The sequence below is a fragment of the Ictalurus punctatus genome, chromosome 8 (genome assembly GCF_001660625.3).
Source record: "Ictalurus punctatus breed USDA103 chromosome 8, Coco_2.0, whole genome shotgun sequence".
NCBI lineage: Eukaryota > Metazoa > Chordata > Actinopteri > Siluriformes > Ictaluridae > Ictalurus > Ictalurus punctatus.
Window position 1 is genome coordinate 20625097 of NC_030423.2, and position 22650 is coordinate 20647746.

The 22650-nt window shown below is 38.6% G+C and overlaps 2 protein-coding genes across 4 annotated transcripts in view; both read left to right on the top strand.

Annotated features, from left to right (window-relative positions):
- The window catches only part of tead1a (TEA domain family member 1a), a 69963-nt gene extending 58604 nt beyond the window's left edge, over window positions 1-11359 (top strand). For all 3 annotated transcript variants that reach the window (XM_047157274.2, XM_017474804.3, XM_017474805.3), the window contains 7 exons: window positions 784-824; window positions 1180-1235; window positions 1329-1453; window positions 4903-5073; window positions 8084-8224; window positions 8788-8940; window positions 10705-11359. In XM_047157274.2, the coding sequence (XP_047013230.1) occupies window positions 784-824; window positions 1180-1235; window positions 1329-1453; window positions 4903-5073; window positions 8084-8224; window positions 8788-8940; window positions 10705-10818 (801 nt within the window). In that variant the 3' untranslated portion in view covers window positions 10819-11359. The remainder of the gene's footprint in view (window positions 1-783; window positions 825-1179; window positions 1236-1328; window positions 1454-4902; window positions 5074-8083; window positions 8225-8787; window positions 8941-10704) is intronic.
- A 9177-nt stretch (window positions 11360-20536) lies between these two features.
- Window positions 20537-22419, top strand: rassf10a (Ras association domain family member 10a). Its single transcript, XM_017475172.3, has one exon. The coding sequence runs from the start codon at window positions 20792-20794 to the stop codon at window positions 22103-22105; it is 1314 nt and encodes a 437-aa protein (XP_017330661.1). The 5' UTR covers window positions 20537-20791; the 3' UTR covers window positions 22106-22419.
- Window positions 22420-22650: the final 231 nt, after the last annotated feature.

A 22650-nucleotide genomic window follows, 5' to 3' on the forward strand; every position in this document is an offset into this window, starting at 1 on the left:
GAACAGTGGTGATCAGGGATTTGCTCTTTGGGAACAAAAGTGATTAGTGAAAAGTGATTCATAATTGATGTCTAAGAGCAGATGTTGTTTTCCTTCAATAAAAATTGTGATTGGTCTTTGGGAACATTGGTGATCAGTGATTTGTTCTTGGGACCAATAGGAATCAGTGATTGGTTGTTGGGAAACAATAGTGATTAGTGATTGGTCATTTGGAAACAATAATGATCAGCATTTGGTCATTGGGAACAGTGGTGATCAGGGATTGTTCCTTCGGAATAATGCTGATCAGTGATTTGTTCTTTTGGAAGAGTGGTGTTCAGTGATTGTTCTTTGGGACCGGTGGAGATCACTGATTTGTCTATGGGATCATTGGCAATGTTGCTAGATTTCAACACTGACTAAACAGGTCCTACTGCATTTTGCTGTAGCAAGAGTTTGTTGTTTTTCCAACATCTTCCATCACACTTCGATTAGAAGTGAGTTTGGAGGAAACGGGTTATTGGTTCTTTTCTCTTTACAGAGATTCATGTTAAAATTCTTGTCTATGGTAATCACGTATACACTACAGATGCAGTGAATAGAGATTAGGTTGAAAAACACTGCAGTATTTCGTTTAAAGTTCTGCCCAGAAGCCCAGCAGCACAAAGCTACACACCAGCTCTGCATTTCCACTGAGAATCCACATGATAAATAACGGCACGTCTGCTTTGAGAGCGTAGCCAGGTTTTGTTCTGCTGCTTTGTTTAGCGAGAATGTTTTTCTGTTTGTTTGTTCCGGTTGTAGTTTTGGCAGCTGCCGACGGGCCATCCTGGATCCTCACAAGAGTGAGTGAAGCCCTTAACTCTTAACTTACAGTACATCATGTGTCTTTGAAAACCAGAACAGGCATGGACATTGTTTATATTTCTGACCGGAGCTCCAAAATACCCCTAAACTTAGACTTGCTTTTTAGATTTTTAACCTTCTCGCCTTGGAGGTAATCAAATTTGAGAATTCAACAGCAATGTGGTCTATTGTTATTTATTATTGGTTTAAAATCACGTTAGGGGGTGTTCAGGTTTAGGAACTTCACATTCTCAGACAAAGACTAGTTTGACACTAAAAAGTGTGGTGAGTCCTTATTTAGAGTTTAGTCAATGGTGAAGATTGCACTGACTGCACTGTTGTCTGTTTCCTCAGCATTAAGCCGTTTACACAGCAGGCCTACCCCATTCAGGCTGCCACGGCATTATCAGGTACGTTGTAACATTTGAAGATTTCATTACACCGTAAATCAGTTTGTGTAGAAGGATGATGACAGACACTCAGACCAGTTCTTGCGTTTACAGGTTACGAGCCTCCCAGAGCTCCTGCAACCACTCCTCCTGCATGGCAGGGACGCTCCATCGGCACGAGCAAACTGCGACTCATCGAGTTCTCCTCATTCCTGGAGCAGGAGAGAGACCCAGAGTCTGTAAGTACCATCAATTGTGAGCGGTTAGTTTAAGGTTGCTTTAATGAATGGCAAGTCACGCATTCTATAAACGGTTCTATAAACAAGAAATGAATATCGAGTAACCGTCATTTCGGACACAAAATGGCCAAACGGTTTGTTTATTTTCACTCCGTGAACGCAAATAGATCCTGAAGAAGCCCATTGGATAGAAGCCTGACATAGCTCGCTGCTCATCGGACCGACGACGATTTGTATATTCCCGTTAAAGGCGGACGCAGTGAAATTTGCTTTGCATCTTTCTTTTCATCTTCATCTGACGAGCTTTCGTATTTCTTGTCGAAAGTCGTAAAAACAAATACTTTTATTTTATTTATTTATCATTTGCCATGTCTGCTGATGATGTCACTAACTCTACTGTAGTAACTGTGTCTGTGGGACTGGTCCTAGAAGTGGAATTTTACGTGGTGAACAGTATGTTACAAACAGTGAAGCGTCCCAGTGCAGTTATACTAAATGGGAGCACTTTTGGAACGCTGCTTATCCAATCACATCAGTGGGCCAGAACGAACTGTTGTATAATAATGAATTAAACAGCGCTTTGCATCATGTCGTATCACACCACCGTAGCATGGACTGTTTTCCTATAACCGCACAATCTGGAGTCTATTATTCCTTACTTAACATTAACGTGACGAAACAGATTTTATACAGTAAGTAAGTATATATTTAAAAGTTTATATCAATTTTCTTTATAAAGCACATTTAAAAAATCTGATGATCAAAATGCTGTACAAATTGCTATATTTAAAATATAAAAATTCTGATCTAAACCGCTGCATACAGTCACAGATATGATACACCTGGTATGATACACCTGACACAAACCCCAAAGTGGATTATTTTCTTATATATATAAAACGCACAGTCTGCTGAAGTGTGTTATTCCACTTATACCACAGCGATTTGTTAAAGACTACAATGTTTATTTCATTAACGACTGATATATTGCACTTTTTATCAGTTTATATTTACATTTATGGCTCACGGTGGCTTAGTGGTTAGCACGTTCGCCTCATGCCTCCAGAGTCGGGGGTTCGATTCCCACTGTGGCCCTGTGTGTGCGGAGTTTGCATGTTCTCCACGTGCTGCGGGGGTTTCCTCCCCCAGTCCAAAGACATGCATGGTAGGCTGATTGGCATGTCCAAAGTGTCCATAGTGTATAAATGGGTGTGTGTATGTGATTGTGCCCTGCGATGGATTGGCACCCTGTCCAGGGTGTACCCCACCTTGTGCCCCATGCTCCCTGGGATAGGCTCCAGGTTTCCCTGTGACCCTGAAGGAAGGATAAGTGGTATAGAAGATGGATGGATATTTACATTTATGTTATGCAGCATCTGTGAGACAAGTGTTCCTGTTATCACTCACATTATAAACGGCTGTGTTGGGCTACTGATCGGAAGGTCCTGAGTTAAAATCCCAGCACTTCCAAGCTGCTGCTGCTGGGCCATTGAGCAAGGGCCTTAGCCCTCAACAGCTCAGTTGTGTAAATGAGATAAATGTAAGTCTCTCTGGATAAGAGGGTCTGCCAAATGCCATAAAAGAATGAATAATTGTCATTTTACCAAGTGTAAACTCCTCTTTCCTGAGGTCTTTACAAAGCATTGTGATTATTACAAAGTGCTGACACTGGAGACTCCTTCCATAAATGTTACATTGACATAAACAAAAAACTTCAACCCATCAGTGTTTATTTGTTTTAATTTGTGAAACAATTTGTTGAAAAAATCTGTTTATTATTAGTCTTGGATTATGTGGAGCGTCTGCCATACAAGTAACATATAATGTAAAACAAGCACATTAATATAAACCCATCGTCTATGTTCCAGTCAGAACTACTGTCCAAGCCGTGCGGTTATACAAAAATAATACACACCTTCTGACCAATCAGATTCGAGAATTCAACATACAGTGCTTTGAGTTTTGATTTTAAAGATGGACCAAAAAAAAAAGAAAAAAAAAAAAAGCAAGCCACTCATTGGTAAGTGTAAATTTTAAGCCTATGTTGAAACTATTTTCTTTGGTCCAGTGTTTTAAATTCGTAGGAGTTCATCGACTCGTAGTGGCAGTTTTCGTTCGTTTAATTTGATTCGTTTTAACTTCAAGATGAATGAAATGAAATGTGCTAAGGCAAGCAAAGCATGAAACTGAAAGCTGCACAGTATTCAGGAGAATACTGCAGTGAAATAGCGTGCTAGTCCTCAAGGTACCGACCCTACCTGCTAAACCTCTGTCATACATAACTAAACCCGTATCTCTGACCTGAAACGCTCCCGTTTTATGTTGAGCGTCTCAGCAATACCAAAGTCGGCACCAAGTGTCTCTTTTTCCAAATCACAAAACCAAAAAACAGAGCACATCCTCTTGCTTGCTTAGAGCCAGGATCGTGTAGTTTATCGACAAGCTTTGTGTTTCTGTGCTGTGAGCGCTGTTCATTCCCCTCCTTCTCCCACAGCAGACCTGAGTGATCCGTCACTTTGGCAGCACTTCTATGACCCTGTTTTTTTTCCCCCTCTGATCTTGTGAGACAGCAGCTATTCATCTAACATGCCCAGAACAAAAATAAAAATGATTTGTATTCACGATTCACTTTTCACGTAGCAACAACAATACATTTCAGTCTAAGTACATGGAGTCAAAGCTGAGGCATAATAGTTGTCTGGAATCATTTTGTCTGAATATAGGGTTGGGGGAAAAACGCAGTGGTAGATAATTACTTCGCATTGTGTTTCGAAAGATGACGTTCGGCCCACGTTAATTCTTACAACACAGTAATTTCAACTCAGAAATCAGATAATTAAAAAAAAAAGAAGAAATTACTCAAATTATTATTTGGGAAAACTTTAACAAATGTACTTTTAGTTTTCATATTTAAAAAAATATGAATAAAAAAAAAGACTTTTTAAATTGAAAAAAAAAGAGAAAAATATTTAACTGAAAGTGTAAAGGTTAAAAAAAAAATGAGGGTTTTTTTTTTTTAGTTTAAATAAATTTTAACTTGAAATTTTACAATTTTAACTTCAGCTGCCTCCAGTTTAGTTTTATAGTTTTATAGTAATTATATATATATATATATATATATATATATATATATATATATTGTATAGTAATTGTATATATATATATATATATATATATATATATATATATATGTATATATATATATATATATATATAAATATATATATTTTGCAATGATCCATGATATCTCAGAAAAGTCTATTCGTCATGATATAGATGTAACATCGCCCAGCCGTACATCTGACTACCTCAAAATCAATAACCTGCTATAACCTACATTGATGATTCATGTAACATTTGCAGTAACACTTTACCTGACAGTAATATTGACAGTAATACTGTACTTGATGAGAGTCTGACAGCAGTATATTTATGTGGGTTCACGGCAGTACAAGCACCTGTTTGTACACATCAGCCAGACGAGCCACTCATACAGCGACCCGCTGCTGGAGTCAGTGGACATTCGCCAGATCTACGATAAGTTCCCTGAGAAGAAAGGAGGCCTCAAGGAGCTTTTTGGGAAAGGGCCACAGAATGCCTTCTTCTTAGTCAAGTTCTGGGTGAGTCCATTAAATCCTTTCTGCATATTAGAGCTACACACATTATAGCATGGCTACAGCGGACTTCAGTGCTCATACAATGCTCTTTTTTTTTTTTTAAATAATATTTTCATAGGTCCAGACTTTATATGCCAAGGTCTACCTAGCTGAAAGTTATCCATTTTGTTAAAGCGTTAATGATCCTTAGCAACATACGGAAACCCTAAGAGGCCACGCATTATTATTATTTTTTCTTTTGTTTTCTTGTAATCTAAACTTAATTTTCTCATGATCTCACCATAACAAAACATGTTTTCTCACGACATAATTTTTATCACAAGAAAATCTCGCACCTTGCGAATGGGACTGGTGTTGCATGCACGTTGGCGTCTCCATCATAAATGTAATAATTACCTGCCATAGAGATGCACTTTATCTCCGCTTTAATAGAGAGATGATCCAGAGGAGAACCAGGGTCGCTATATTGTCTTCGCCGCTAAAGTTGTACACTTGACAGCTTCCTTCTCAAGTGTGGAACACTAATGTGGAAGTTATCAATCACCAAGCTATTTCAGCTTGAGTCAGTCCCTGAGCAAAATAAAAACTAATTTGTTCATCCGTGATGCTTCGGGGTCGCGCTAAGCTTTTGCTGTCCCCAGATCAATAAAAACAGCATGTTGTTATCTCGAGATCACGAGGAAATTAATTCATCATCACGAGAAAACAAGACAGAAAAATAATTCATGGCCTGTTAGGACTTCCTTGACAACAAGAGCAATAAATAAATAATAATTAAATCAGTCTGAATCACTCTCTCACACACTAGTTTGTATTTCTGTAAAAATTCAAATTCAGCGTTACTCACAGGCATTATCGCACAAATTATAATCAGGTAATTAGACACTGTTGTAATTATTTCATCGTTACTGATGAATAATAATCCTTATAATTAAAGAATAATTCCTTATAATTATTGTAAAGCATAATAAACACGTTATACATATTAATTATTCATATAATATGCATGTTTATGAATTAATATAATATACATATAATAATTAGTATATTATTATGATAAGAATACAATTTAAACACTTACATTCGTTATATATATATATATATATATATCCATTCAACATCCTAAGTGAGGACATTAACGGGCATTAACTGTTACGTGGGGTTACTGTTACCGCTCCAAAGTTGATTTTTCTTTAGCAGCACGTCAGAAAGTGTTTTCTGTTCCTCTTAAGCCACAGCTGTTTGTCAACACTAACACGTTTTCTACTTATTAAAGAATGACATCATGCCTTTTATCCCTTTATAGTTACAGTTAATGTTGTGGAACGTCTGAGAAACAAATCACTTCCTGTTATCACTTTCGTTATCGTAGCTAACTTTCTCTTACCAGACTTTCTCTTTTTTTGTTGTTGTTGTTGTGACATCGATAAGACCAAAAAATGCAGCTCATTCTGTTACTGAGAAACCGAAAGGCCGTGTCAGAAAACGTAACGCCGGAGACCCCTTCCGTAAATGAATAAACATCTCCTCAGGAAAAAAAAAAACATCACCGTATCAACAGTTACACGATCTTAAAATCTGTTTCTGAAGAAAGGCCGATATACAAGCCCCTGTTTAAGCTGTTACCATAGAAACAATAACTTATTAGGAGAGCGTTATTATATATTTGTGAGTTTTATTGTCAGAGCTGCTGTTATAGGAAACTAAACAACTTCTGACCAATCAGAATTTAGAATTCAACAGTGCTGTGGTATAAAGTTCTAAAATATCGTATAGCTCGCATTAACATCCTGTATACAGTATTTTCATCATAACTTCCAGTTCTATATGATTTTATGTACTTTCATTTGCCTCTGTTGTACCTCCATTTTATATTTGTTTGTAGGATTGTGTTGTTTTTTATTGCAATAAAATGCCGAAAGATATCAGGATATTGTTTTTGCCTCAGTGTTATTGAATTATTTTGTAGTATCTGATGTGTGGGTGAGAATCAGAGCTGGATGAAAGCTGTGTGCACTTTTTCAGCACTGTGTGTGTGGGGAGTGAAGAGCTGCAGGCATCACACTGTAGGCCGTACACACGCCTTTGTTTAAACACCTGCCTTTCTGGGCCACAGGTGCTGCAGATCAGGGACCTGGAGACCAACACGTGTACACACACACACACACACACACGCTCTCACTCTCTCTCTCTCATTATTTCTTTGTGTTCTCTAACTTGTTTCTTTGCTTTCTCTCCACCTCTGGCACCTCTCTCTGGAGAGTAACACTCATTACATTACATGCTCAGAACGGAAGAAGCATCTAACGCTACATTGATACAGAAGTGGGAAGTCGAAATTCGAAACAACGTCATTTTCAACCGCCGTACGTTGACGCTACAAAGCGGGGGGAGAACACAGACGACTCCATGTCCGTCTTTTGTTAGCAACAATCTATCGAGCTAACTGTGATGAGGGACGTATATTTACTTTGTCCAGACAGTGACGTGTAGAGCCAGTGTTATAGATTGAACAAGGGAATACGTCTGTATGTTGATTGAGCTAAAGCAAATACTTGTATAAACAACTCAGGATAACTCAATGAATTAAAGGTAAGAAGTGCGACTTTGTTTACCGTTGATGCTGTGAGCAGTCATGTTGATTTGACGTCACTTGCTGAACTCGGAGTTGAGGAGACCGTCCTGAGTTTGAATTCCGAGTTGAGGGAGTGTTTTGTTGGTGTTTTTTTATTTCTAATCTTAGATCGGAATTTCCGAGTTACAAGTTGAATGCAGCATTAATGTGTTACAGTTTACAGGCCAACAATTCTGTCAGAGATGCCATTTTTATGGGTGTGTAAACTTATGCAGGTCATACCACAACACAGTTCATTTGAAAACTAATTGACGGACAAATAGATTAACACGTCATTTCACTCTAGTGGTGTAATTTAGAGAGCAGGAACATTTTCTGTTTGGTAAACTGTATATATTTTCTCCGAAAGCTCCATGACAACGTGTTTGATTCCCTCAGGCGGACCTGAACTGTAAGGTCCAGGAGGATTCGGGTGCGTTCTACGGCGTGACCAGTCAGTACGAGAGTCCAGATAACATGACCATCACCTGCTCTACTAAAGTGTGTTCCTTTGGGAAGCAGGTGGTAGAGAAAGTGGAGGTGAGAGATATTCATTAACACGTTCTGTTGATGAATTAACACACTTACAACTCTCAAAATAGCTCAGAGTACACAGGTTAGTTCACCTCTTTAATGGGAGTTTTATATATTAATTAGGATTGATTGTTTACAACACTAGCATGTATTGCATGTACGAAAAATGTATATATAATAAATATAACTTCAGTTATTGTATTTTATTATTCCACTTCACATCAAATCCCAGGGACTATTGTATGAAAAACGAAAAAAAAAAAAAAAGTTACATTATATTCAGTCTTCATACTTTGACCTTGCCATTATACAATTTTATTATTTATTTTTCTTTAAGAAGTGAGTACATGTTATTAATATGTTAATGTTGAGGGTCAAACCTTTATGGTTTAATATATACAAAATACAGAATTGAACCTTCAAATTCAGATTCGTTTAGTCTTGAGTTGTTCAGCAGCATATCGTGTATATTTTTGGTGTTGTTGTTGCACAGCCCTCAGGGAATTCTTCTTCTGCAATAATCCCCCTCTCTCTTTTTTTTTTAAACCCGTCTTTTTCCCCCCGTGCAGACGGAGTACGCACGCTTCGAGAACGGCCGCTTTGTGTACAAAATAAACCGCTCACCCATGTGCGAATACATGATCAACTTCATCCACAAGCTCAAGCACCTGCCTGAGAAGTACATGATGAACAGCGTGTTAGAGAACTTCACCATCCTGCTGGTAAACCTCCACATCCTCACTCTCATCCTTACACTCCACCTAACACTCCTCTGTACACTGCTTCTTTACACGCCTTCTTTTTAAAGCTAGGATTTTTTTTTTTTTTAAATGCAGCCTGTCATGTCATGAGAAACCGCAAAAATCAAAGTTTGGTGGAAAACGTTTTAACGTTAGAGCTTTACCTCTGACTGTTAGAAAGCTCTGACACTGGAGACTCCTTCTAAATATGCTGAATAAGCATCTCCTCACAGAGAACTTTACCATCTCAACATTTTTCTCTCGGAAATAACAGCGCATTTATGTCTATTAATTATTAATATCTTTTATCTGATCACCCGGGGTGTCTGCTAGGGCTGGGCTATATGACCACATAACATCAACATCGTATTCATTTTTTTTTTGCAATGGTGTATTCTGATTGGAGTTTATATTTTCCTTTTTTTTTTTTTTTTTTTAAGTTTTAATTTGACTGGTCATAATTGTGGACACCTTGCATGAAAGGGTTAATATTTTATACCACTTTTTTTTTTAAAAAAAAAAGACCAAAAAACTGTTTAACCCCTTAAAGATCCGCATCTATAATTTTTATTAACCATTTATAAATATAAACCTGCTAAATCTGTAGGATAACCTGCTAAATTTTTCATAATTCTGATGAATTCTAATAATACATTTAAAGATTTACCTAAAAATGAAAAAAAGAGAATAAATTAAAAATAAATAAACTACTTTAAACTGAAAAGTGTAGTTTAAAAAATCATTCTGATAAATTGTAAAATAAACGTTGTTAATTTTTTTATACTTCTCAGGTTAAAGTGACTTATTTATTATGCTATAGTTTTCATTTATTATTAGAATTACTTAAAATGATTAGAATGTATTATTTTTTCCATACTTTTCAGGTTAAACTAGTGTTGTTGTTTTTTTATTGGATTATTCAAAATCTTTTTATTTTCAAACATTTAAAAGATGTATTGTTTTATTTATTATATACTTTTTATATAAGTTTTTTTTTCTGGATGTTGTATATAACTTTTTCGGTAGTTTCTTTTTTTTTTTTTTTTTTTTTTTTAAATATAACACTGTTTATTGTTAATAAACCTATACAGTAGAGGAAATAAGTATTGAACGCATCAACATGTTTTTCAGTAAATATATTTCCACTGAGGTTATTCACATGAAATTTTCACCGGGCATCAGTATTAACTCCAGCAATCCAAACATTAAAGTCCATAAATTAAGTTATGTAATAAAGCGGAAAAACACATAGTTATATTACACATAAATTTATTTATGGACTTTAACGTTGTGAATTCTTTATATGTGTGGATTTCTTGAGTTAATACTGATGTCTGGTGAAAATTTCATGTGAATAACCTCAGTGGAAATATATTTACTGAAAAACATGTTGATGCTTTCAATACTTATTTCCCCACACTGTATATTGTGATACATATTGTGTATTAAAAGTAAAAATATCATGATACGATATTCTTGTCATCACCCGTATCGTCCGCCATTCAAGTCCTTGTGTGTTAGTTGTTGCTATAGAAACGATACTATGTTAGAATGAGTGCATTAAAATGAATAACCTGTGATTTGCCTTGGAGCTGCAGTTATAGAAAATGAATCAACACCATCTGACTAATCAAGTGTGTTGTGGGCATTTTAACTACAGTATTGAAACAGGGCATGCACGTCTGCTACACGTGGCTTTAAGAGTGTGTGTTTGTTGATGTATTGCTGTTGGTGTGTGTCCTGCAGGTGGTGTCGAACAGAGAAACCCAGGAGACGCTGCTGTGCATGGCGTGTGTGTTCGAGGTGTCCAACAGTGAGCATGGAGCTCAGCATCACATCTACAGACTAATCAAAGAATGAGACGCCGCTTCAACCTCTCTTTCTCTTACTTTCTCGCTCTCTCTCTCACACACACACACACACACACACACACACACGCACACACACACTAAAGACACTGAGCTGCTGCCCTGCTGGTCAGAGAGAGCCAGAGCGCATCACTTCTTGTGTCTACTGAGGCACGATGTGTGGCGCATTCGCTACGAGCGGCTGTCCTGATCGGCTCAGAGAGACTTTACACTCGGTGATAAACTCGTAACTCTGAAGCGGCTGTGCCTCTGTGCGTATAAACCCTCCGCTTCACTCGGTCACAGCTGGACGATGCCTCTAATGACTACATTTTTGTCTTAAATGTTCTGTATTTTCTCGGTCTGCACGGGTGCAGGGAGTGACGGTGAAACGGAGGTACGTTTTGTTACATTTTCCATTTAATACCGATATCCTGTCACTGAAGAATATTGTGTATTTTTTAGTACAAGAGAATTTACTCCTTATTCTAAAAGGACGAGTGTAATGTCTCATTTTGTCCCTTGAATAAATCGTAGTCCTGTTTTGAGTTTAACACTGAAGTTAAGCGTATACAGAAAATGGAGTCAAATATTTTATACCACACGAAACACAATTAAGATCGGCATCTTTAACTATTATTAATTGTTTAGGAATCCCTGATAAATCCCTTTAATTTTTCATGTTTTTACCTCGAGCCTGATCACATATTAACGTTTTCACTTGAATATTTGCAAAGCTGTTTTATAGATGAGTAAACAAGCCAAAAATCCACAAGCTTTTATTGCCAAGTCATGTGAAACAGTGCAGGCTTGATCGCTTTAAAGGTGAGGTCAGTGATGATTTTAAATTTTGTACTATTTGGCGAGGTTCTTCAAATTCCATCAGCTGGCATTAATAAAATATCTGGTCCGAGCAGAAGCTATGGTCTATGAAACAAACCCCCGGGATCCGTAAATCAAAGAAAAAAAAAACAGTTGGTGTGGACCGACAACGTCCAAAAGATCATAAGGCGGGTCTTTGTGTGCCTGTCAATCACGTTGCCTATTAAGAAAGCTCCACCTCTTGCGATTAGATTTTTTTTGACATAGATGTGTGTGTGTTTCGAGGGCGTGGCTTTGGAGGCTATATTTGTTTTAAAGTGACTTTTATACAACTAGCTTCAACTGAAAATCACTGACTATACCTTTGAGCCATTCTGCAAGTTTGCCTGCAAGTCTGCCATCCATCATCATCATCATCACAAATAAATACATCAGTGTATTGGATTGGGAAATATCTTGAATCCGATCTAATACCCAGTCTGATATCAGCGCAGCCACAAATGTTTGTTAGACCAGTGTCAGTCATCCAAACCTCATCCATTCATCAGAAATTCCTCTTTAACTGAACACACAAATGACATGGTTTAGGGTTTTAAAGCATTATGTGAAGATGATGAGCTGATTGGCCGGTTTGGATGATGTGACCAGTGACTCTCAGTTCTTCGGTATCGCTGCACTACACACTTTATCATCCCTTTGTTGAGTCTTGAGTCTATGTTTTTATCTCAAAAGTCTAACTGATTCCTGCTCGATTCCCTGATCCTACATCCGTCAGCTCGTAAACCGGAAATTGATCAAAGTCCATCTCTAATGAGCGATTCTTAAAATGTACTCCGATGAGTCACGGAGCAAGGAGATAGGAAGCTTCTAAATCTGTGATACACAGCTGCTTTCTACAGGAACATGATTACAAATTGCATCAAGTGATGTAAGCTTTTGGTATTAATGCTCCGCCTCTCCTAAAAAGACATTCTAATAAACAGTGCAATAATAAGAAACACAACGAAGTACACAATGAGTAATTAAATTAGAAACAATAGGTACAGAAATGAAAAGGTTTGTTATGTACGTCTGCCATCAGCAAGTCGTGACACTTCAACGAGCGAGGATGTCATATTTGTCAGATCCGTTTCGTCTTTGATTTCTCCTGACCTTCTGTCCATTTCCTTTCCTTGTGTCCTCAGAGTGAAGTGCTGACAAGAGGAAAGGAAACAAGGACGTGAAATTAAAGACAGCCCAAATGAACTCTGTTAGGGATAACAAGGACGCGTCTCAATATTAGTCTTAGTCTTGATCTAGTGAGATCATTTCATACGGTCAAAAATCAAGCAGAGTTAAATACAGAAACAGCAACACAGGTGTAAATATAAATACAAGCTACTTGTTTAACTACTTTTTACTAAATAACTTCTCAAGGTAATCTGTGTCCCAGGCCACGCAACAGCCTTTTGTTGTTTGAGATAAGTTAATAATAATAATAATAATAATAATAATAAATACAGCACTTTTTATAGTAGTAGTAGGTTTATTAGTGTTTTGCAGTCAAACTGAATTCACACACTGTGAAAAACATTGTAAAAGATTTAACAATATAGTTCATAATATAAATAATAAATAAGGTATATAAAAAAACACCCACTACAGATATTCCATAAATTCATTTATAAATTCCAACCCAAAATGCTTCACAGAAATAAAACACAAAACATATGACATAAAACAGAGTGAAAGGTAAATATATGTAACTGTGTATAATGTTTCAATCTGTACTGCAGCCAACCAACAGTTTCATTAATCCAAAAATATGAAATAGAACTAACGCCCCCTAGTGGTCGTTCTTCAAAATATATTCATGAGTCCTGTTTTCCTCTATAACCTCCTGTCCTGCACATGTTAAGACTTTTCCCGTGCAAACCCACTCACTTGCACTCAGGGTGTCCTCCATGTGTACGGACAGGCTGTTCTCCATTACCAGAACTGAGAACCTGGGCTCTGTAACCCGTGCTGCATCAGAGTGACTTCCCCTGATGAACTTTAATATTGACGGATATCTCTCATCTGATAAACTGATCTGCCCTGAGGCTTACCTGCGCCTTTAAACGGTTATGTAGATGCTTTGAGGGGGAAACACATGCAAAAATATAATCCTTCACATTCATAAATAAATATGACTTTATTTACAGTTTGTACAAGCGCTATCTACATAGGAAACCTCCTCCCAACTAGAGCACAGGCTATACTGTGTTAAATATTGTTGATATAGTAAAGTGTGTAGAGCAGATATTCAGAAGAACTGTAGAGGAGTCACTGCTTCATACACACACACACACACACACACTTTTCTGAGTTTTCTTCATGTTCTCCATCACTGTATCACTTGACACAACAGGTTTTAATTATAAAGCTGTAAGTTACACACACACACACACACACACACACACACATAACTGAATAAAAATGTACACAGCTATTTCTCGCCAAAGCTGATGAGTCTCTGGTGCCTTAGACATTGTTGTAATGTAACAGCTCAGTTTGTGTCAATCTGTAATGAGGAAGAATACATCAATATACACTTGAAATCCTGTGTTCTACTATATATATATATATATATATATATATATATATATATATATATATATATATATATATATACGTACTGTAATTTCTGGATTATAAGACATGACCCCTTTAAATTCTCTCTGATTAAATTATTTAAAAAAATAATAAACCCCCACACACAAATACAGGGTGTCCCATAAGTCCAGCATCATAGGGTTAATGATTTTTTTTTTTTTTTTTTACAAGTAAGAACAAAACCAAATCATTTTTGTTTGTTTTGGAAGATGGATGCATCATGCAGCAGTTCTAAACCGTGTAAATTTAGTATTGGGAAATAATATTTTCTATCATTTTAGTCATCAAAATTAGAACTGAATGTTAATCAGTCCGTTCAGTTTTTTTTTTTTTTTTGTGATTGTTAAAAAAGTGGCCATGCATTATACATTTTTTCTTTCTTGTTTGCTCGTGATCTTGACTTAATTTTTTAATCTCAAGATATGTTCACATTTTATACTATGACATAAAATACATCACTAATACCCCACTTAAGCTTGATTTTGTTAAGCTTTTGCGTGTCGTGAAAAAGACGGTTACTAACACGTGGCTAAATGTACTACAGAGGTTGTCGGGGACATTAACCCTACTTCCATTGAAAAGTAATAGAACATACTGTTGAGAGTGCGGTTTTTGTTCATTTCTACTCAGTTTTACTTGACTCATACCAAAAGAATTGGTAAATATTGGATTTGAGTGTGTTTGTTCCCTCAACGGGGACATTAAACACCATCACGCCAAACAGGAAACTCATCTACTACAACTTCGTTGTGTTTATACTCGCGCTCTTGCTTTCCAACTTGTAGATTGATCAGTTTATAGTATTGTCCAATTGTAGTGGGTTTTTTTTAAATAAAGATTGAAAGAGTTGTCTGAAGCGTAGCAGTGGTGATGAAGTCATGTGACTGTGATGTAGTTCCTTTATAGTCAAACTTAGCTTTTTATAACTGGTGATTGTATTTAGGCTTCAATATTCATAAAAGTTGTGTTCAATTGGGACGATTGTCTTAATGCACAAAAGATCTAAGAATCATAAACTTTTGTTGGTCCTTTGTTGTTAATCCAAAAGCCAGAGGAAAAAATCCTATAGGCTTTTTGTCAAGGAAACCAGGGTGATACTAACTTCCAGGGTTTTCTACAAAAATACGTCATCCCTGCAGGACTGACGACTTCCACATTAGTGTCCGACATTGGAAGGGGGACACCCCTCGCTCTTAATGTGGAAATAAGGTCCATCTCTACAGAGGGCACTTATTACATTCATGATGGAGAAGATGCTAACGTACATGTAACACCAGTCCCATTCACAAAGCGCCAGATTTTCTCACAATAATATTACATCTTGAGAAAACGGCTTTTTGTTATGTCAAAAAAATTACGTTGAGATCACGAGAAAACAACAAAGAAAAAAAATTAATAATGCACGGCCGCTTAGGTCTTCCATACAAAAATGCTTGATTTTGCTGCGTTTTTTTGTGCTTTTAGTTATTTTATTTTTTTCCCCCCAGAAAACTGCGTAAATTGTCGAAATCTGAATGGCATGAAATTGTTCTGCATGGCCTCTCGCAGTGATTGTTGTGAAATGAGACCTTTTATACTCTACTCACGCTCGAGCTGTATTCATGCTCGACGCACGTGAACCGAAGAGGGTGACTTTGGCTGAATGCGCGTTGTCATGACGTCACATGGAAAATGAAAAATGCTTCTAACTACTGGAATTCATCATTTCACTTCATGATTCAGGTGGCTGAACTGTTCGCAGTGCATTCGCTAATATAAAAACGTCTGACACATTGCTTCACGGTAAACCTAAAGCTCCTGAAAAGCAAAGAAAAGTGACTTACATTCCAGAAAATACAGTAAAGTCGCTTTATAAAGCCAGGATGCAGCATAGTACATTATGTCCGTAACTTGCCTTTGCTGTAGTAGACCAAAAAAAAACAAAACAAGCATAAAACAGTCACCATAAAAGTGCCTTTGGGGTGAAATTTAGCATAAAAACACAATAAATGCAGGCAAAGAAATAAACACCACAATGCCTAACTGTATATAAAGTTATGTATATAAAGTTACGGCTATCATTAAGAGTACTGTGTGATTTCTGTGGTCATCACACACGATGTACTTATCCGAATTCTACAGGGTGTCCCAAAAGTCTTCATACACAGGGGACTATGTTTGCCTTCGTCCGCGGATGTTCGTGGACGTCCACTTCTCGGTCGGTCCGCAACACTTCCAGTGTTTTTACGATCAAACAACAAGTTTGGCAACAGCGTCATATGTGTGAAGTGCTTGCCATGTTTCCTGGTCAAGTCCATCGCAACCTCGTGACAGCTTCCCGATCCAGCCACGAGAATGATTTCAATACGTCCTTCCTTTGTCAAAGGCGTTCTTAAAGGATCTCTGAAAAAAATATATATATATATATATAATATAAACTAAGTATGAAATATTTTGGAAGACATTTTGTTGAAAAGTGTTTATTTCCCTGTATGTATGGAGACTATTGGGACACCCTGTATAACAGACTGTGGTGAAGACCCTCTAACGATAGACCTGTGTTCACAGAAAATCACTGCCCTGCTTATGTCATCGAAGTAAGTGTGAGTATTATCTGTCCATTAGCATGTTTCGTTTGTTTCACCATCGCTGCTATCGTATTTGTAGCTGTCTTGTGAGTTTGGCGTAATCCTCCTCCGTCCTCCTGTTGGTGGATCTCAGACGGAGCGTTTTAGCAGCACTAACATGCCGAGATTTTAATGAGAGCCAGAACTATGTCGTTGAATATCTTCGGATGCAATGGCACTGAATCGCTCCATTTCATGCGTCCTAACACCGCCGATCTCAACTCTCAAACTTTACGATGTGAGATTTGTCTCTGAAAATCCAGATTGACCTGTAAGAGCACAATTTTTTAAAAAGTTTGTCTGAAATCCTTGTGGATGGATGAGTTTATAAGATGGCGGTCAGACAGTACATCATGTTGTTACCAGGATTATGTTTCACACACACACACACACACACACATTAGACAAAATGCTTTCTGTGAGCGCGTACCTTCAAGGTGATAACCACTGAGGCGGAATCTAACTCAACCGTCCACTCACTAGATCTTCACTAAGGAAGTGATGTCAGATCAGTACTGAATTACTGAAACACACACACACACATACACACACAGAACTGTATGTATAGTTCCTGCACAATAAACTGGAGGAGTTTCAGTTGCCTGTTCACTCCATCCTCCGTGACTCTGTGATTCAACTCCAGCATCAGCAGCTCGTCAGCGTCCCCGTCTCGGTGCTGCTACTGTCCGTATGAGCTTTACGAGCTTCCTGTCCGCTTTCCCGGTGAACAGCTGGCTCAGACAAACATTACTGGGTTAAACAGGTTTTAAACATGGGACATTTGTGTAGAATAAAATTGTGTAATTGTTGAGATGTTTCTGTACAGGTGATGCTTAGGGAGGGTTTTTTGGTTTTTTTTTTCTAAATGAAGGGATGATGCAAAACATGTTTTGGTGTATGTGTGCGTTTGGTACCGCAGTTAGTTATTTTTCACTCTGTAACATTTTCTGTTGAATAAATAATATTTTGAATTTTTTGTTGTTGTTTCGATTTTTTTTTTTTCCTCAATAGAGACAATAATGCTAAGGAAGTCATCGGAGAAAAATTGAAGAACATAAAAATACCACTTTACTCAGATACTCAGTGGCCAGATTTTCTTTATTTTACTTATTTGGAAAGGAATTATATAAAATGAACATGATACTACTACTACTTCTAATAATAATAATAATAATAATAATAATAATAATAATAATAAAAGCTAGCTTTAATTCATGTAACATCTTTTTCCAGCCCAGTGATGCTTTACCATGATAATCACAAAAGCAACCAATAACCAATGGTCACAATATGCTTTTCTGAGAGATCATAATTTTATTATTTATCTTTTATTATTTTGGGGGGTAAATAATTACAATCTAACCAGAAGAAGCTGTTAAAATGTTGAATCTTTAAAAAACTGGATGGAATTTTTTATTTTTTCCATTTTCTGTGTTAAATGTTATTTACACCCACTGTCCAGTTTATCAGGAACACATGTACACCTGAACATTGATGCAGGTATATAATCAGCCAATCATGTGGCAGCAGCACAGTGCGTAATAATCATGCAGATACAGCTCAAGAGCTCCAGGTAATGTTCACATCAAACACATCAAGAAAGGGGGGAAATGTGATCTGTGTGATCATGGCATGGTTGTTGGTGCCAGACGGGCTGGTTTGAATATTTCAGAAACTGCTGATCTGCTGGGATTCTCACACACAACAGTCTCTAGAGCTTACACAGAACGGTGCAAGAAAACAACAACACTGAGTGAGTGACAGCTCTGTGGGTGGAGATGCCTTGTTGATAAGAGAGGTCAGAGGAAAATGGCCAGATTGGTTTGAACTGCCAGGAAGGATATAGTGACTCATAGTTTATAATCATTCTTTACATCCGTGGTGAGCAGAAAAGCATGGTGAAGATTCGAAAAAAAATCACCTGGTCTTTTCCAGTCTTCACCTGTCCAGTACGGGTGAGTCTCTCTTCTACTCTCTCTTCCAGATTTTTCATATTTCCCCCCTCCTTTTCAAAGTTAGTTTATTTCTGTACACATTATATAAAAATATCATCAGGCTAAAAGTTTATAATTAAATGCATTATTACTCTTTTGCTGGTGGTCTGTTCGAAAGCTAGACTGTATATTATGATACATATCGTGTGTCATAGAAATGACTGGAAATATTGTGATATGATGTTTTTGTCATATCGCCTTCATCAGTCAGGTATGTTAAACGAGGTAGAATGCGAAACTCAAACTTTTTTTAATCCATTTCAGTTATTTTATGAATAACGCTATTAATTAATTTATCATAATAATAAAAAGTCAGTTAAACAGCTGAGACCCTGACCAGGATAAAGCATTTGCTGAAAATATAGATGCAGTAATCATATCACACAGCACTGCACGAGTCCAGTCCAGAACACTCCCATCATAATCAGGGTGTGCTTCATGTTTTAATTACACAAGCTTCATATCTGACCGCTCTCTCATCACTGTACCTCTAATCTCACCCTCCTGAGGCCTCACACGATAATGCAGTACATGTGTGTCACCAGAAGATGGCGCTGTGGTCAAAAAATCCTATACCTGCATTGTGGTCAGGTCGTATCAGATATAAAACTTTTTATTATTATTATTATTATTTTTATTATTATTATTATTATTATTATTATTATTATTATTATTATTATTTTTAAATAAGCAAATAAACAATTTAAAGATTGGGAAAAGTGTGAATGGGTGAATCCGACTTAAATGGACAGTGGTGGCTTTGGGTTACTGATCAGAAGGTCAGGGGTTCACATCACCACTGAGCAAGGCCCTTAACCCTCTCTGCTCCAGGGGCGCTGTATCATGGCTGACCCTGCGCTCTGACCCCATCCTCCTAACCAGCAGGGATAGGCGAAAAAAGAATCGCACTGTGCTGTAATGTATATGTGAACAATAAATGCTTATTCTTCTTATCCAGGTTCATTTTGCTTCATGGTTATTCAAAAAACTGAATTTTATGCAAAAAGCAAAATTATTATTATTATTATTATTATTATTATTATTATTATTATTATTATTAGTAGTAGTAGTAGTAGTAGTATTGTTGTTGTTGCTGTTGTTATCATCATCATTGTTTATTTTCAATAATAATAATAATAATAATAGGAGGAGGAGGAGCTAAATTGTTAAAAAAGAAAAAAGATTTTATTTAATAAAACAATTAAAGACTTTTAATTCCTGAATTTTCTACCTGCAGAACTCAATCAGGTTTAAGCAATGGTCCAAGTTTTATTTTTATTTTTAAATGCTGTTAGATTCATGTTGACATTGTTTGTGCTTGTTTTGAAGTTGTGTCGCTTTAGATAATAATATGATCATTATAACAATATGAGAAGGAATAAGTATGATTTCAATTCCAGAGAACAATAAAAAAAAATTCATGTGATTCTTATATAAATCATTATCATCATTTAAAGCAGTAATGTGACCGGGGGAAGCCCTGAATGTGCGTCATGGACTCCAGGCATGTGCAATAAAACACACTCTGACGTCACACCACTTCCTTAAGAGTGAGAGTGGCAGGTTGATGAAGGCTGACGTGTTTCCTGCTACAGTGTGTAGTGAGCTTGTTTTGAGTTGTCAGGAGTGTGTGTCACGTGACGTGTTTGGTGCGCGTGTGTGGTGTGTGTTTGGCTCTGTTTAAGGCAGAGCTCCAGTTTAGTGGAGTCACAGGATGGCATGCAGGCGGCCGGGACGCTGCACGCAGCGGAAATATACACACATTTAACACATTTTGGAATATTATTTTGGGATTAGATTTTTCTGCTTATCCAGAGGGACGGACTGGAGCTCGCTGTGATTTAATGTCAAAGATTTTTTTTTAAATCAGGATGAGACGCGCTCGTTTCGGAGCTGGAGGTGGAAGCGAAAGTTGAGTGTGGTGACTGGGATGGAGGTGGAGGAGTGTAAGATCTCAGTGTGGGTGTGCCGGGAGGAGAAGCTGGTGTCGGGGGTGACGAGGCGCACGAGCTGCGCGGATGTTGTGCGGGTGCTGCTGGAGAACCGGAGCTCTGCGGCGCTCGCGGGCTCCGCGCAATCCTACTGCATCGTGGAGAAATGGCGCGGGTTCGAGCGCGTGCTGCCCAACCGGACGAAAATCCTGCGGCTGTGGACGGCGTGGGGCCGCGAGCAGAACAATGTGCGCTTCGTGTTGGTCAGGAGTGACGCGTCGTTACCGGGCAGCGGGCCGCGCAGCGCCGAGGCTCGTGTTGTGCCCAGTAAAGAGAGCAGGTGCGCGGAAAAAGGCGAGCCCGCGACGCCGGTGGCTGTGGCGACGGCTGATGGGGAGATCTCTCAGGAGAAACGGCGCCGCGTGGTCCGAAAAGCGTTCCGCAAGCTAGAGAAGATCAACCAGCAGAAAGAGGAGACGTGCGCGGAGGAGTACGCGGAGAAGATGGAGACGCTGGTGCACCTCGTCCTCTCGCAGGACCACACCATCCGGCAGCAGACGCAGCGCATCCGCGAGCTGGACGGCGAGATCGAGAGGCACGAGGCCAAGGTGCACACGGACCGAATGAGGCGCCACGGGATCAATTACGTGCAGGACACCTACCTTGTGGACGCGGGGGACCGCGCGAAAGCGAGTGCGAAAGTGAGCGCGGAGCTCGACGCAGACGCGATGGCGCGGTGCGACCAAGTGATCCGACTCCAGGAGCAGCTCACCGAGCACCACGCGCTGCTGGATAGACTCACCGGAGAGATCCAAGAGGAGCTCGACAGGAGATGGATGACACGGAGGAGTGAAGGAGACGCGGAGGAAACGCGGGAGATCGCGCAGGCGGCGACTCCTGCGTCCGAGAAAGATGCGCGCTTAGAAGAGGAGAGAATCAAAACGCAGCTGGATACGAGCTCGTACATCGGACTGCGTTTGAACTCCGACCTGGAGGCTGTGCAGAGTGAGCTAGACGCGAGCCTCGAGGTGTGGGAGGAGAAAGAGCGCGAGCTGAGAGATTTACTGGAGAAAATGGACTCATGCGGTGGCTGCGGTGAAGACGCAGGGGAAGGAGATGCTGTGTTTACAGATGATGTCCAGCCTCCACTTCCACCACCATCCTCTGTGGACCAGACTGACTGCTGGGTGGAGCAGGTGCGAGGACTTTCAAAAACTAACCCGAGTGGCAACGATGATGACTCGGACACTGGACTGAGTTCAATGCACAGCCAGGACTCAGATAACGCAGTGGTGTGTGAGTCACTGGTGTGAGCGCTGACACTGTGGAGAAGGACAACAGTCCGGGGCAGGAGGCCCAGAGGGGTTTCAGATTCCTACTCCTGCCCCAGTGTGTGGCAAATAATCTGAACAGTATACTGATGGGTAAAAGTGATTCATCAAGGAGTAGGTTCATTTTTTTTAAACAACTCTTTTTAAGTGACTCAAGTGAATCAGTTCTCATGCACAAAGCAATTAAGCTAAATCCAGGTATTAAAGAAGGTGAGGAAATCTCTCTGTCATGGGTGCCAACAATGTCGGAGTTGCTTTTTAAGTGAGCTTTTATTAAACAGAGTTTCCAACACTGATATCATGGAAATATATCTGTTACTGACCTAAGGGCTTAGATTAACTGTACTAAGTAAATAATTTGGCTGTCATGTAATATGAAAAACACCTGTGGATGTATGTGGCTATGCAAAAGTAGCAAAGTAGGTTAGCTATTTAGCATGTGCTTTGAGTTTGAGTTAGTTAGGACAACACTGTAAAACAAAAAACTCAGAACAACTGAAATCTAGACCATCCATCCATCCATCCAT